General features: G+C 49.1%; 2 protein-coding genes across 4 annotated transcripts in view; one reads left to right on the top strand and one right to left on the bottom strand.

The window, feature by feature from the left end:
• The window catches only part of NME7 (NME/NM23 family member 7), a 95,928-nt gene extending 95,077 nt beyond the window's left edge, over positions 1–851 (top strand). For all 3 annotated transcript variants that reach the window (XM_040570154.1, XM_040570137.1, XM_040570147.1), the window contains exon 12: positions 593–851. In XM_040570154.1, the coding sequence (XP_040426088.1) occupies positions 593–625 (33 nt within the window). In that variant the 3' untranslated portion in view covers positions 626–851. The remainder of the gene's footprint in view (positions 1–592) is intronic.
• ATP1B1 (ATPase Na+/K+ transporting subunit beta 1) lies at positions 671–15,161 on the bottom strand. Its single transcript, XM_040570194.1, has 6 exons — positions 14,816–15,161; positions 12,503–12,631; positions 5,641–5,796; positions 4,664–4,848; positions 2,749–2,829; positions 671–2,086 (listed from the first exon to the last, which is right to left on the bottom strand). Exons 1-6 carry the CDS (start codon positions 14,913–14,915, stop codon positions 1,820–1,822), a joined length of 918 nt encoding a protein of 305 aa, XP_040426128.1. The 5' UTR covers positions 14,916–15,161; the 3' UTR covers positions 671–1,819.
• Between the last annotated feature and the right edge of the window lie 126 nt (positions 15,162–15,287).

Raw genomic sequence — 15,287 nt, 5'->3', positions numbered from 1 at the left:
AGAGAAATTCTGCCTGGTAATCTGCTTCATACAGCATAAAGTGATCTCGAGTCCAGCAGGAAGCTGGCTGCCAACCCGTCACGTCTTTGAGCAGCCCTCTCAGGCGCAGCCTGTGCTCAGAGTGGGGCAGTTGGCCCAGCAGCAGCCGAGGACAAATCACCACCCTGCAGCTCCCTCCCTTCTGCTTTTGTGACTTCAGCTCTCTCCCCGCTCCCACGCCTGGACCTGCAGCACTTACCTCTGGTGGGTGGTTCAACAAACCGCTCTTACCTGATGTTACCGCTAGAATACACGGCCAGTGCCGCTAGGCCTGGAGCACGTGCAGTGAAGGCAAACACCCCAAGCCTTCACTGAGGACATTTTAACAAGCCATGCGATCATGGGCACGCGTGCCTCTGCAGCCTCTACGGCTTCAGCTCAGGGAGAGGGGGAAACAAATACTTAACCCCAAACCGCTCTGTTCTACAGCGGAAGCATCACGTATTTGCTCAAAGGAGGCAGCTGTGATTGACAGCAATCCCAATGCACATTTCAACCACCTCAAGCTCAGATGCTCTGGAAATGACAAAAATGTATTTTGTTTCTTAACTAGGTGCAGTACTTCTTCAAGATTCTGGACAACTGAGAGCCTCTACCCCCACCCAAAGCAAAAGACGTGGACACCAAGCGGTGTGTTCATTCATTTATTTGTCCAATGTTTCAACCTGACTGAAATACAAGATCAACAAGAGCACTGTACTCCTGGCTATTATTACATGTTAGAACATAGAGTTTTGCACTTTAGACAACATTTAACACCATTCTATGGGGTACTGCATTGCTTTTATAAAGTTTAAAATAAAGATTTATTTTCAAACATGTGACTTTGGTTTATTTCATACATTACACTTTCTTGCAGAAAAAATAAAATTGTACAACTGCATAAATATAAAATTCGTCCACCATGAAAATGGTTAAAACATTCAATAAAGACATTAGCACCACAGTGTGCGATGCCTCCAGCAGGAAAAGAAAAAAAAAGAAAATATACAAAGCAAAGAGTTATGCCTATCACTGAGGGGAGTGATAGTCTGACCCAGGTCTCTCACACAACATACTGGAGGATGAGGGAAAAGGTGGGGGGGGGGAGAGAGAGAGAGAGAGAGAGAGAGAGAGACAGCATTCGCTACAAGCACAGTACACAATCATCTATTCTCTTTAACTTCACTTAAGTTAGTTTCCCCTGCCACCCCTCCAAATAAAATACCCTAACACCACAGAAAAGTCAGAAGCCTTATGGAGTGCTGTTAAATATAGTCTCACAGGTGGGCCTTTCTTTTAAAAGGAACAAAATAATTAGAAGTATCATGCCAGTTCTAGTCCCATTGAGTATTTACACCTTGGACAGCAAAAGTCTTTGCTCATGAGAAGTAGAAAACAGATACAATACATGGCTTGAAAAATGACCAGAGTATGCACCTATAGTACTGTACACTAAATAAAATACACAAGGCAGCAATACTTAGGGGCCAGAAACACTGCTTACTACAAGTCAGTTATGGAATCATAATTTACAGTAAAAATGGGCATGTCCCAAGGCTCAATTTTGTTTTCTTTTGTCATTTACAGTAGAATAAATATTTGTCGCTATTGCTACACTTTGTTTACATTCTAACCTAGTAAATGCAGAAAGCTAGTGTAAAGCATATAGATTACGTGTAGGTCCCATACGTATGACAGTTTGTTCAAGACTAGTAGGTTTTCTTTTTTGTTCTTTTTTTTTAAACCTTTTTAAATGGCTAGGAGGAGGAGAGGGGGGAAAAGAGAGTTGTGCTTACAATCAGCTGCTTCTTATGTCAAATTTAATATCAAAGCGTCCCTGGAAGCGGTCTTTGTCGCTGTACTGGATGTTCTGCCCATAGGCCCTGCATTCCACGCGCACTTCCACATCGTAGGTCAGGTTGGTGAACTGCACTGCCACCAGTGGCTGCAGGTACCGTGGCTGCAGGAGCTTGCCGTAGTACGGGTAGTACTGCAGGGCAAAGCCAGAGTAGCCTCCCATCCCGTAGTACTCCACTGTGCCTATTTTGTCTGCATCTTCTTCTCTCTGAGAGATGGGGAAAGAAGAAAAGATGCTCGTTATCCCAACACTGCATTTTGCAGCTGTTTTCCCACCATCTGCTTTTCACCAGTGCTGCATGCTCTCTTTGGTCATCACAGATCCTCAGCTTGACAGCATGAGGATGGTGGAAAGGACAGTTATGAGCTGTCCTACCAGCAGCTGCAAAAAGAAGTGCCTCCAAGCACGTATCATCCAGGAAAAGAGCTTTTTATTTAAAAACTCGGCCACTTCTTCGTACATTCAGAAGACCCCACAGCTTCTTGTCATACCAGTGCACTGTCTGTGGTTAAAAAACTAACCAAACAAAAAGCCTCTGCTGTTTCTCAGCAGCTTTAATATTCAAGGTAAAGCATCTCCACCAGAGCCATTTGTCAACCATCCTTGCTAAGAACTCCAGTGTATCACTTGGAAGCTATTTTGAGGATCCCTTTTACTCCTTGGCCCTGCTGTTACCCCTCCCTGTGAGGACACTGCTGTTGTTCCTTCCTCACCAATAGCATTTTGACCAAGTCCTAAGGGAAGAGCTCCCAGGTGAAAACCACCCCAACTGCCTGCAGGAAGGCAGAGTGAGGAAGCTACAGCTGCACAAGGACTCGGGGAGTCCTTGCCTGCAGCATCCTGACTCGCCTTTGTTGCATCTCACTTACCTTGGCAGCACAGTGGACGGGGATGAGATATGGGCTGTATTTTGCCATGACTTCTGCAGGAAGGCTGTCATTTACTGGAGCCTAGAAGAAACCCAAACCAAGGCAATGTTACACACTGAATGCTTCTTTGCAGCAGCAAATCTCAGTGGTACCAAACTAACAGCTAACAGGGATCCTTTCCAGCTCAAGTTCAGAGGCAGCAGCAACTGGTGTCCGTTCTTGGGACGGAGCAGCAGCATAACACAACTACACCCAGTGGAAGTTAACCCACATAAAGCTGCTCTGGCTACCAAAGCAAGCACTTCAGGGTATTTTTCATTTCACTGAGGAAAGTGTCTCGTGGTAGAGCTCCAGCTGCCAGCAGGGTTTGTTTGTGCAAATGTCACGCAGTGGCAGAATGAGACGCTCTGCTGGAAGGTTTGCTGCCTCTGTGCCAGGTGAGTGCAGTTAGGACTGGAAACGTGCAGCGAAGAACAATAGAGGCAGGCACACCCTGACGTTCCTGAACTTTGACATCACCTGCATGGAAGGACAAAGGCTCAAAGTATCTCAAGGAAAGCTGGGAGCGTCAACTCTGACGTTGGACTCAGTTACTAAGAGGAGTTTGGCTTCACATCTGTGCGGAGCTCAGATCTGCCTCACAAGCACCCTCCCGACACGAGAGCTGTAGGGTCTCTGATGAAGCGTGGAATGTGGGAGACGAGGACCGGGTGTCATTTCTAAATGAAGCGTTTGAAGTCATACCTTGACCAGACCCTGCTCTCTAACGCAGCCTGGAGCTCTGTGGCAAGAAATAGAGGAAGGCACCAAACCCTTCTCTTCCCCAATCATCAAACACGTGCTTTTCATGCCATCCTACAACTGCCACATACCAAGCACAGCATGTTCCTGCTAAAACGCACCCGCTGTTGCCACCCAGGATGAGATGATTCAAAATTCAACTGAATTTTAGCACAGGGCAGTCCTCTTTGTAGAACAACATTCCTCAAAACACGTTAGCTGGCCAGCCGGTACCTTTCCCCCTGCTCTCAACGACACTAATGGGTGGTGATGAAGGCTGGTTGCTGTACCATTTGCAGTGCTTTCCACCCAGAAGATGGAGAGGCGTGTTTTGCACAGTGCCTCATTCAATAACGTGTACTCTGCTGCTGAGTTCTTACAGAATGTTTTAGCATGTAAACGTGCTGGAGAAAAACCTACAAGTAAAAGCGGTTCCTGTGCAGATTAACTTCCGTCAGCGTTGTGCAAACCCGCTATTCAGCCCAGCACTGACCAGAGGGTGACAGCAGACATAGAACAGCATTTCTGAAGCTGCATTAAATAACCTAAAGATCTCCTCACCTTTCTTGCAGTAAGAGCTTTGCCAAACTCTCAGATGTAGTTTATGCTTTATAGACTATGCATCAGTCTAATGCCTAATATAGCACTACTCCATTTAATTAAGTGGTTTTAGCAGGCCAGGCAACTCTGCACTGCCTGAGGAAAGAACGGAGAAGATGGAGGCATGACACAATTTACTGATCTTACTACAGACACGGTAGGTCTGAGACTGTCATGCAGAAGCACACAGTTAAAATGGGTTTTACCAGTTGAAGAGAACACCCTGTCAGAGCAGTTCAGTTAGCAGGCTCTGCAAGTCACCAGACAGTTAACCAGGAGCTTGTGCTGTCAGAGCTCACTGCTACTCGCCACGAGCTTGCAGTGTGCAGTTTGCTTTTTAAAGAAACGTACTTTTAAAGCCAGTCATTCAAACGGTCTCACAGTCTCTCCGCTGCAGAACGGGTTTAATACTTATCTCCCTCCAGAGACAGAAAAGCAGGCACAAATTCAATAACTGCTCCAGAGCCACGGCAAATCTGCAGCCAACTCCCTGTCCTTATCAGTAGCTCCTGTTACTAAGGGAAGAGATACTTGCCTTAGGTTTGAAGCCGATAATTCTGTTGAGCTTGACAAGGATGCATGGTTTGCCATCCTTATACCCAAAGGTGGGATCCTGTATTCCAGAACAGTTTTCCAGCCATTCACGTTTGAATTTGCAGACCTTCTTCTGGCCTTGGGCATCGCTGTATGGTCCTCTGTCTTTGTAATCCATAGGAATCTCTGCCATGGTGGAGGAATGGAAAAACAAACGTATGCAACACAACCTTCTGCTCGTCAGGAACGGCTATATTTGTGCTTCACCATGTAGTCGGGATTTCCCACTTGCCCATGCAGGTGACGCCACCTTCTAGAGGCTGACAGCGCAGACCTGCACCCAGCCACTCCCCCACACACAGGCTGATCGCAGACCAGCAAGTTTGTGGGGGCTTTGTTTTCTAACTGAGGCTTCCTACAGGCTACAAGAGAGCAAACACATTTGCAATTCACTGGTGCGGAGATTTTTTTGTCAGCTTTTACAAGCGGGTTCCCCTCAGATTTCACATGCACATCTTACATGAGGCGCTAGTCTAATTTCCCATTATTACATATAATATATTAAAGATTAACATCCTCCTGATGTTTTGCTGCATTGCATCAGGAGGACTGACACCGGCTTCAGCAAAGTCATCTGCAAAGTCCCCCTGTGGCTCTCAGGGAGGATATAAGGTCAGTGCCAGGTGCTTTTGAGAGTCAGCTGCAACTTCAGCCAAGTGAAATCTGGAAGTCCCTGGCTACATACCCTTTGCAGTAAGCTTCTTAGATACATCCCTGTCCAAATGTGGTCTGTCTAAACTGTTTAATGAGCAGTGATACGACTGAAACCAAAGTCTACCAGTTAAAGTTTACCAGCTGTGGCTCTGGTAACAATGCAAGGAACAGCTGAAGACAGAACACTACTACTAACCCTCGTTTTTTGATGGGCCTGACACAGAGGCACTGGTCAGAGGACTGTAGGAAACAATCCAGACTTACCCCCGCAGTCCTGAAATACTATGTTTTCAGTTTGTTGATCAGCGCTGTAGTCCTTTAAGAACTTCTCAAGATTCTTCACATACGGCTCGTAACTTTTAGAATCGGAGGCAGTAAAGGAAATTTCTGTCTTTTGTACCTGGGGGACTTGGGTCAGTCCTAAGGAAAGCAAAATCAGAAAGAAAACGTTAGGAGCCGCACAGCCTCTGGGTAATGCTACACACACTGAGAACATAAAGCATTCTTACTAATCTGTATTTTTCAGACCTCAGGACTTGCACAAAACAAGCTCACTAGAGGGGAGGTTCTGAAGGGCTCTTATCTCCTCTTTCCAACAACAGTCTGGAATATTCGTCACGACGTTTGCATCACTAAGCAGATAAAAATCACAGAGGCAGAAGGGAGGCTACAAGTCAAGGTTTTTCTCCAGAAAAACAGCCAGCCGCAGGCCCCCTGCCCACTTCTGCCTCCTCCCCGAGGGCAGAAAGGAAACTGTGTGTGAGAACATCACACAACCAACTCCCCTGGAAGGCTACTCCGACACGTGTGTCCCTAACAGGGTGCAATGCTACATGTTTAGGGTGCATCAGAAATGCCCATTCATGAACCCCTGCAATAGCAGACAAGAGGGGCTCCCTAAGTTAGGTACGGCCTCTCCGCGTTTCCCTTGTGCTGTCTCTCTCGTTGGATACAGGGCAGGAGACATTTTCTCAGTAAATTCATCAGCCTGATCATTTTGACTCGTCTTTTCACGCCCTAAACATCATTTCTGACTGTAGAAATAGCATCCTGAGCTCTATAATCAGAAACACATCACTGAGCAAGAAACACCTCCACACAGGAGAGACGTTCAAAAGACTGTCCTACATTCTGGGCTGAGTAACTAGCTCCAATTTTGACTTTAGGAGGATGAGTAGAAAAAGAATGCATGGGCAGAAGGGACTAGATACACGTAATGGCTGCGGATGATGAAAAATGCCAAGCCCTTTGCTCGTCATTATGGGACTTGGAAATAGCTGCTCTTGCATGAAGTTTAGGTCACATTTTAATTGAATGCATTGATGCACGGCTAACACTTAAGTTTAAAGTAATGGGAACTGGAGTTCACGCTGCCTTTGTGGCTGCCACTGTAATTATTGAGGTCTCGACTTGTGTTCAGTTTGTCATCTCCACTTTAGCAAGAACAAAAAAAGGAGCAGGGGAGCAGCATTTGCTTTGACAGCAGGTCTGTTGCCAACAAGTTCCTCCAGCACAAAACTCGGGCAGCTTAGCTGGCTGGCCCCAGCCCACAAGAGCTTGTGACTCCTGCAGTTTTTCCAAAGCCACTTGAGTGCTTCTGCTTAGTCCCTCCTCGGGCCAGCTCACCACTCCCCTACCCACTGAGGTGGAATTTGTAACCCAGGACAAAGATTAGCTTTGTTCCCCTAAATGCAGCTCCTAGTAGCCAAAGATAGCGAGACGTCCAGCGAGCAGCTTGCGGTTTCGAGTTTTATTCCAGGAAGCAGCATTGCCCTCTCCAATCTCCCGTTGGTACAAACAGACCAGGTTGAGTGTTACAAGTTTAGAAGCAGCTCAGTGCTCCACCAGCAGAATTGGGTCTCACCCTACAAACTCAGTCGAGTTTTCAACCCCTTTCAATTAATTATTTGCTTTCTTGCTTCACAAATGGTTATAAACATATAAACTGGGTTCAGTCTATCCTGCCAACCTCTCCTTGTATTACCAGCCTGCTAGGAAGCAGCAGGCTCAGAGTCACTTCAAGTGGCTATCTGGGTCTGCCTCCTCCAGAGTTCAAGTTACAGTTATCATCTGAGTGTGTAAATATAACATTCAAGAAAGCTCGGTCAGGCTTTAATAAGCTTTGGCCAGGCAGCTGAACTATCGGCTTTGCTGAGGACCACTAGAAGCAAGTCCCCACCCCTGCTTTTTATCTTATCCAAGGCAGTGCGTAAGGCACCCACACAGGCGTGGCAGAGGTGAAGGGAAGGGCAGCACAAGCCGTGCAGCACCTGCGGAGGCCGCCAGCAGCTTGTCCCCACTGCTGGCGAGGACACATCCAGCTCAAAGCCAATCTTCCGCCCAACCCAAAGGATCTGTCCTTTGGGACAGGTCCACATCTGGGTGATGTGCAGAGCAGCACCGAAGCCCACGCAGTGCCTCTGTGCAGCCATGCCAGCGGCCAGTGCACGAGGATACCCTTCCTGGCCAGGGGCTGGACCGAGCCACGGCCACAGCCCCGCCACCCTCGGCCTCACCCGGGGCATTTAAGGGCACTTGGCTGAACCAGAGCAGGCTGTGCTTCAGTACAGCAGGTGCTTTCTTCCTTCAGGACGAGAAAGAAGTGGAGATCAACCTTCCCACTCATGAGACAAACAGGCCAACAATCTATGTGAAGACAAAGGGTGTTTTATCCTAACGAAAAATCCATCACTGGTTTTCACCACAACTTCCATACCCAAATGCCTGTGACTGCACTCGGAGCCCTACGCACAGACCTATCATTTATTTCCTTCCTTGCTATCCCTTCTGTGCCACCTGTATGTTCATATCCAAAATAAAAGCTTCAACGCTGCTATCAGAGCAGCGCTACCAGAGAACCCTTCCTCTGCAACACTTCTGCAGCCTTTCTGAAGCCTCCTCTCACCCCTACTGGGAGAACTAAAACAAGTAGGTGAAAAAAATTTATGAAGTTGAGCCATGCCAGTGCTACCTACCAGGGGCCAATAGGCACATAAGGAAATATGCAGCACTAATGAAGTACGGGGATGATTAAGCCTCTTAGGGACTCGTGCACATGAGGAAGCCATTCATGAGCAAGCTCTAGGGGGAAAGAAGTGAAGTCTCAAGTGTTCTCATAGCCAGGAGTCCAAACAACGCTCCCTCATTTTGGAGTTAAGTTCGGTTTGCCGCATTCGTCTCGTGTTATTACCAGAGAAGCACCAGAGTCACGTGTAGTGATGCTGCTGCTCACAACATGGAAGAATCAAGTCACTTATTGCTAGGAAAATAGTGACAGAGCTACTTTTGATTTTGAAATACTATTTCCGCAATTGCCTCTTAGAGAGCATTGCTAGGAAATAAGATTACCGTTTTCACTTGACTGACACCATCCACTAAGTGATGAATGATGCCTTGACTTAATAACAAGACACCACTTTTTGTTGGCTAACTCCGTGACTGTATCGGGACATCTAAAATGAAGCAAGTGTGAGGCCATTGATTTTTTTCCAGCTACCACTCTACTTCCATAATACTGCCGCAGACTAAAATCACATTTGTTCCATTTAAAACTCAATCCTTATATAGGCTTTATCACTCTAAGCTGCAGGAGCAAGACTTCAGAAAAACATGTCTGGAGGGTGAAGCGGAAGAAACCAGAAGTGGTAGGTCAAGCTCGTTATTAGGAACAGTTGTGCAAGTCTGTAGTGATGACAGTTGCTTCATCATGCTATGCTCATTTCCCAGCACCACGTTCCCTTGGTTCACAACATGTCTGAACACTACTTGGGTGACACAGATGACCAATTTAGTAACCACTACACCATTCCTACTTAACAGACCCCCACCGCCCTCACTTAGTCAGGATGGACTTTAAGAGCCTCCATGCTAATTGATGTCCTTCCAAGCTTCTAATCACTGTCTGCCTCATCCCAGAAGTGCAAAAAGCAGGTGCAAGTTTTCTACAAATGCAAAGTCTTCTCAGCTGAGAGGCAGGTAGTGTCTCTGGAGCTTGAGATTCAGATATTTTTCATACTTTGGTGCTGCAATGAGAGGCAGCAGAAAAGCGTGACTTGACAGGAGGTGGCACTTGCTCCTCGGGGCTTTCCCGTTGCTCTCATTTCCACCTCCCAGCTACTATCTGAGCTAAATAAGCCAACTGGGGAATACACACCAGAGCAGTCTTCCCCGTTACGCACTGCCCAAGCACATCGTGTCAAGGTGGTGTTTAAACCAGCAGGGACATGAGATCTCCTGACCTGAGCAGGAATCTCACTCCTGAAAAGCCTCAGGCAGCTGTGAGCTCCCACCCCTACACCAGCTGTAGGGCAGGTGGACTGTGTTTCGCAGGACAAACACCACAAGATGGCAGGATACACAGCCCAATTTAGATTGGGGTGGAAAATAAAATGGATTCAGGAAAACACTTGGCACTCTGTGTTTAAAAGGCAATTCCCCCACCCATCCCTCTTAGCAGGGTAAGTGCTGTGGTTAAAGCAGAGCCCGAGGCACAGCGCAGCTGGAAATCTACCACGAGCCGGGGCTGTCCCCATGGCAAAGGCTGGACAAGGCAAACTGTGCTGCCCCTTCCCCCAGGAGGGAAGTTATCGTGGACATGTACAGCCAAGTGGTGCAGGAACCAATTAGCATGTTAATGATAATTAAAAATAGCACTTTATGGCTTTCGGTGCTGTGCCCCTATCAATAACTCAATGAAACATCCTGTAGCTTCTGCCACTGTTAGTAAATTTGTGTATTGCAGAACAGGAGTGATATTGCAGCAGCCCCTACAGCATTTTTCCTGCAAACCTTGAAGGAAAGGTTCATGTGAGCCCAAAATGGTTAGGAAAGGTGGAAACTGAAGGGACTTGCCTTTTAGTTTTCAAGCTGCCAATACACTTCGCTTGCAACTCTTCCCACAAGAACCAGGAACTAGAATTGCACAACATTTTATTTTAAGTAGTTCACAGTCTGCAGGGCTCACAGTTCATGGAAAGTTCGATGCTCACTATATACATGAGCAAGTGTGCTAATCATCAGAAATGCAGTTCTGCTTGCAATGCAGGAGACCCCATGCAGTATGGGAACACAGGGATTGCTGACCTCCCGCAGGCATCAGTGCAGCAACTTACCACAGCCTCAATCTCTATGAAAGCCCGAGTTAAAAGTTTATTTTGGCACACTGTGGTCTAACCGGTGCCATGCTGCAGGGCGAGAAACAAACTTGACAGTAACAGCCAAGCTCCACCACACCTCACCCTGGCTCATCCACATCTGTAGTAAGTCAGATGATACCCTGCAAAGGGCTCTGTGCTGTTAGCAGGTAAATGTCCCCTTTAAATGGTATTCATGTGCCATTATCATGTGCCATTCCAGTGGGTTTGAAACCCTTTTCAAGCAGGCTGCCTACTGTCATTCATTCAGGAGTTTTATTCTAGGATTTTTATTCTGGTTGATTTAAGTCCTGAAAGCCCATTTCAAACTCGGAAGATCCCCCAAAGCCTTTTCAGCCTTCCTCCATTTTGCTTTCTATAGCACCCACTACAACAGCATCTTGAAATTCTTTTTTTTTTTTTTTGTTATGAAAGGACAAAGCTCAGAAAAGTGGTGCAGTATTTAATTAAGAGATGAATAAAACCCTCTGCAGGCTGAAATCTTGCACAGAGATTTTACTACCAAGTTGCTTTGAAATCAGCTTTGGGTAATAGCGGTTAGCAATTCTAAGTTACCTAGAATGAGTAATTATGTGACATCAGGCTAAACAGCATGTCTGTCTGAATGTGACCCAAGATCCAGTTTCTTTGCTAATTATTTCATGTCTGGTAAGACCACTGGGCTTCAGCCAAGGAAAAACATTAAAAAAAAATAACTCTTCCACCATTATCCATGTTAGTCTTTCAAATGCAGCTAACAGCTCTGGTCAGCACCAGTGACAATTTAGTCTTTCCTGCAAGTATCCTGCAAGCCTGATGCAGAGGTGGATACAGTGCTCCAGAGAGCACTTACCCCAGCCAGGCTGGTACCTTAAATGCCATATACTAAGACAGCAATTTCAGTCTATTTTGTTTAAAAAATGCTGGTGGAAAAGCAGTTATCTGAAAAAGATGATTCTTTGCGGAGATATTAGCACCATCTGGCGAAGGCAATGCTCCCCATGTTGTTAGAGCAGGGAACAGTTGCAGCATAGCAGCACTGCAGACAGTGGGGCTGTAAAACACTGTGACACTAGAGCCAGCTTCTGTAGCTACAAGCCGTCAGCCTCACAATTGTCACTTAAATACCACCGTTATTAAAAGCTTCTGAACTGTTTTACAGAGCAACTGGAGACAGATCATTACCATAGCCAGTGCCAAGCAGCCTCAAGGTCATTTGTAATGTGGGAAAGCAGCAGTTGCGCAGCTCCCTGCCACGCTCCGAGCGGCCACTGGCTGCGGCAGGAATCAGGCAGCGCAGCAGAGCCTGACCTGCGGCAGTGGCTGGTCACTGTCTGCAGCAACCCAAGGTGGGCTTTCACCCACATTTTCACCTCAAGCAGGGGCTTCTGTTTTGTCTAACAGAGAAAGGTCATGCATCAGGAGCTGCGAGAGCCACCTCTAACCCTCCCCACTCGACATCAGGGCAAATACCCATTTGTAGATGCTGCTACCTCCTCCAGCTCACACGGCAGAGCTCAGCATTAACCATCACAATTCAGCAAGCACATCCACAATTGGTAGTGCCCCCTTTCTCATTGTGCACCCCAGTTTCACAGATGAAGCCAGCATTTTACCTTTGTCCCTTCATTTTCCCATAGGAACGCAGTGGCTATGAAGAAAAACTGAACCCAGTTTTGTCACACAGCTCATTCCCAAGTGAAGCCTGAGCCTCACTCCATCACTTCAGTTTAAGGAAAGGGGAGAGCAACGATCTGGGTTCAAGTTCCTCTCAGACAGGAGGAACACTTCATGTGATGCAACCTTTAATTCTAGCTGGATTGCCTTTGATTCCCAGTGCTGTTAACATAGAAGGCTTAGAACATACCCACCCCCTACAAATATGTGTTGCAGCAACGAGATGCTTATTTCATCCTCCTCCTGGAGGTGAGTAACGAAACCGCCTCCCCAGAACAGCTTGCACCTGGGCCAACACAGGCCTCCTAGTTAGTTACCTGGAGGCGCCACTCGATCCTGGTATTTGGGTTCAAATTCACTGACGGTGAGCAACATCACTTGGATGGTCCCAATGAATATACCTGCCAGGCAACCGTAGAAGATGACATAGAAGAGGAGGATCTTAACTGCAAGAGAAAACAAATGAAAAGATTAATCGAATCAAGTCCCAATTATTTGGGATCATGAAGCGTGAGGATTAGTGTGTTCTTCCATATTTTAAATGGATCCGTTGGCTGACCAAGGCTACCACAAGGTGACAGGCTTTCAGTGAAGCACAAGCACAACACAAGTCGACATGCTATACACAGCGCTATACGTTCCACGCCACTCTGGGCTTCAGAGTGATTTCCACAGAGCCTACACAAGCTGTTAGATTCAGGTTTACAAGCATTGGTAATGTGTGACCTTCCTAATAATTCAAACTGACCTCCACCAGAGACAACAGGAGCAGAATTTAGGCCCAAATCAGCACCAATACTCAATCTCAAATGTAGGAAAGTACTTCAGTGTGTCACAGCACTCCGCATTTACCAACCTTGCGCATCTACAAAGGCACGCCAGCACCGCTTATACCAATTAAAAACTGAATTATGTAATAAAAGACTAAGTTTAGTTTGGGTCTGAAAGGAGATGCCTAGAATAATCCCGGGGGGGGGCGGAGAGCCTGAGATGCAGCACAGCTCAGACTCCAGGTATCGGTTACCAGTTTACAGGGATTATCTCAACTGATTAACTGCACCGTAACACGCCGTACTAGGCATCACCAGGCCACCTACAGGAAGGATAAGCCAGCCCATGCCAAGCAACTACAGGCTAATCAAGCTGCAGGAACAAGCACTGCAGCAAGGAACACTTGATAGAGCCTGCTCGATCCCAGCGTCCTAGCCTAATTGCAGACCCGGACGAGGAGGTTTATATGGAGGACTCAAGGTGAACAGATACAAGGGCAGGGGAGGAAGCAGTAGGTGAAGGTATTCCTCCTCTCCTGAGCCCCATCATAAAAAAGCTCCATCAGTGGAGAAGCCTCCTCATTAAAACAGCCATTTCTGGTGGGTTTCATTTTCCAGTTACAAAAGAAAGAGGATCAGGAGGGACAGCCAGAGACACTGAGGCTGAGGAACACACTCAGAAAGACACTCCATCCTCTCGTCCACTGGAGACCGGGGAGGCAGCCATGGCTGGTGAGCAGAGCTTGGTGCGATATCGTGGTGCTCCAGGAGTTAAAAGCACTCTTTGGTATCCAAGCAGCGTAAAGCAAATGGTCGTGACGTCAGAAACATTTGGAAATTTTTTCCAGAGCATGGTCATAGGAGGTGCTGTTGTAACAAACCAAACACCAATGCTGTTGTCTGCAGCGTAATGCCTTTTGAGTTTTTGTAACATCAAAAGGCCAACGCTGGGAGGTAGCTTATTTAATCAGTTTCCCAGCCAGGATGCTCTTAACACCAAAGACACCTTAAAGGTCACAGTTTCAGAAAAAACACACGCAACCGAGCACAACGGGGTTGCGCAACAAAGCTTCCCGCAACAGGTAGGCTTATAACGGAGAAATCGGATCGCCAGCCTGCAGGTTGACATCGGTCCTAGACGGATGGACATGGGAAGGAGAACTCGGTCTGGCTCCATGTCGGAAGCACTGCGCAGCCGCCCGGTGCCTCGGGAGCAGCAGACACCTATCGGTGTGCGCCCACAACCCGATTCTGCTCACGTACGGATACGGCAGGAGCCCGCTGCGGTCCACCAGGGCCAAGGCTGGCGCCTCCAGCTGATCCGTTACACCAGGAGCCGGGCTCAGCATCGCGGGGTGGCGGGCCAGCCGTGGCTGGCAGCAGCTGGAAGACCGTCCGGGTGCGCGCAGACAACACCGAGCGCCTCCTGGGCGCCGAGGGCTGTTTGTAGGGCGCCCTAACGAATAGCGGGGTGCGCGAGCATCGCTGCACACACGGCCGCCTCCTTGCCGGGGAGGCACTGCAGGACCCAAAAGCTCTCTCGACGAGGCAAAACCACCTCGGATCGCTGCGAAGCGGGGGGAAGGAGAGGCGGGGGAGCGGCACCCGCGGTGCGGAGGGAGCCGGGGAGGCAGCGCCAAGGACGAGGCGCCCTCCCAAGGTCGGCCCCGCCGCGGGCTCCATCCCGGGCCCGGCCCCACCTGCCCGGCAGCCGCGGCCCGGGAGGGGGGGGGCTCGGGGGGCCCCGGGGACCCCCCCCTTTCCCCCCGTCCCCCCTGCGGTGCCGGTGCCCGGCCGCAAGGAGGTGAGGCGCGGCGGTGCGCGCTGCGGAGCCCCCCCGCCGCCCGTCCCCGCACTCACACCAGCTGCCCCCGGTGCGGCCCAGCAGCTCCTTCTTCTCCGAGTTCCAGATGAACTTCTTCCAGTTGCCGTCGCCGTCCTTGGCCTTCCCGCGGGCCATGGCGAGCGAGCGGGGGGCGGCGGGGGGGGGGGGGGGGGCGCTGAGGGCTCGGACGGGCTCCGCGGCACCTGGACGGGCTTCGGGGAGAGGGCTTATCGGGGGGGGGGGGGGGGAAGGGGGCGCTCCGGGGCCGGAGGGGGAATCCGGTGAGGTGGCGGAGACGCAGAGCTGAGGGGGGACGCAGCGCAGCCCACCGGGCACGGAGCAGCCGCGCTCGCCGCCCGCCGCACCCCTTCATATAGGGCGCCGGCCCCGCCCGCTGGGCGCCGCAGCCACTGGGAGGCGGCGGAGGGCGGGCAGGGGACGGGGCGGGCGGCGGGGAGGGCGCCGCGCGGGCACGTGTGCGCGCGCAGGTGTGCGGCCGCGTGCGTG

Source organism: Cygnus olor, chromosome 1 (assembly GCF_009769625.2).
Source record: "Cygnus olor isolate bCygOlo1 chromosome 1, bCygOlo1.pri.v2, whole genome shotgun sequence".
NCBI lineage: Eukaryota > Metazoa > Chordata > Aves > Anseriformes > Anatidae > Cygnus > Cygnus olor.
The sequence above is the reverse complement of the archived record's forward strand: the minus strand, read 5'-3'. Positions and strand labels throughout refer to the sequence as shown.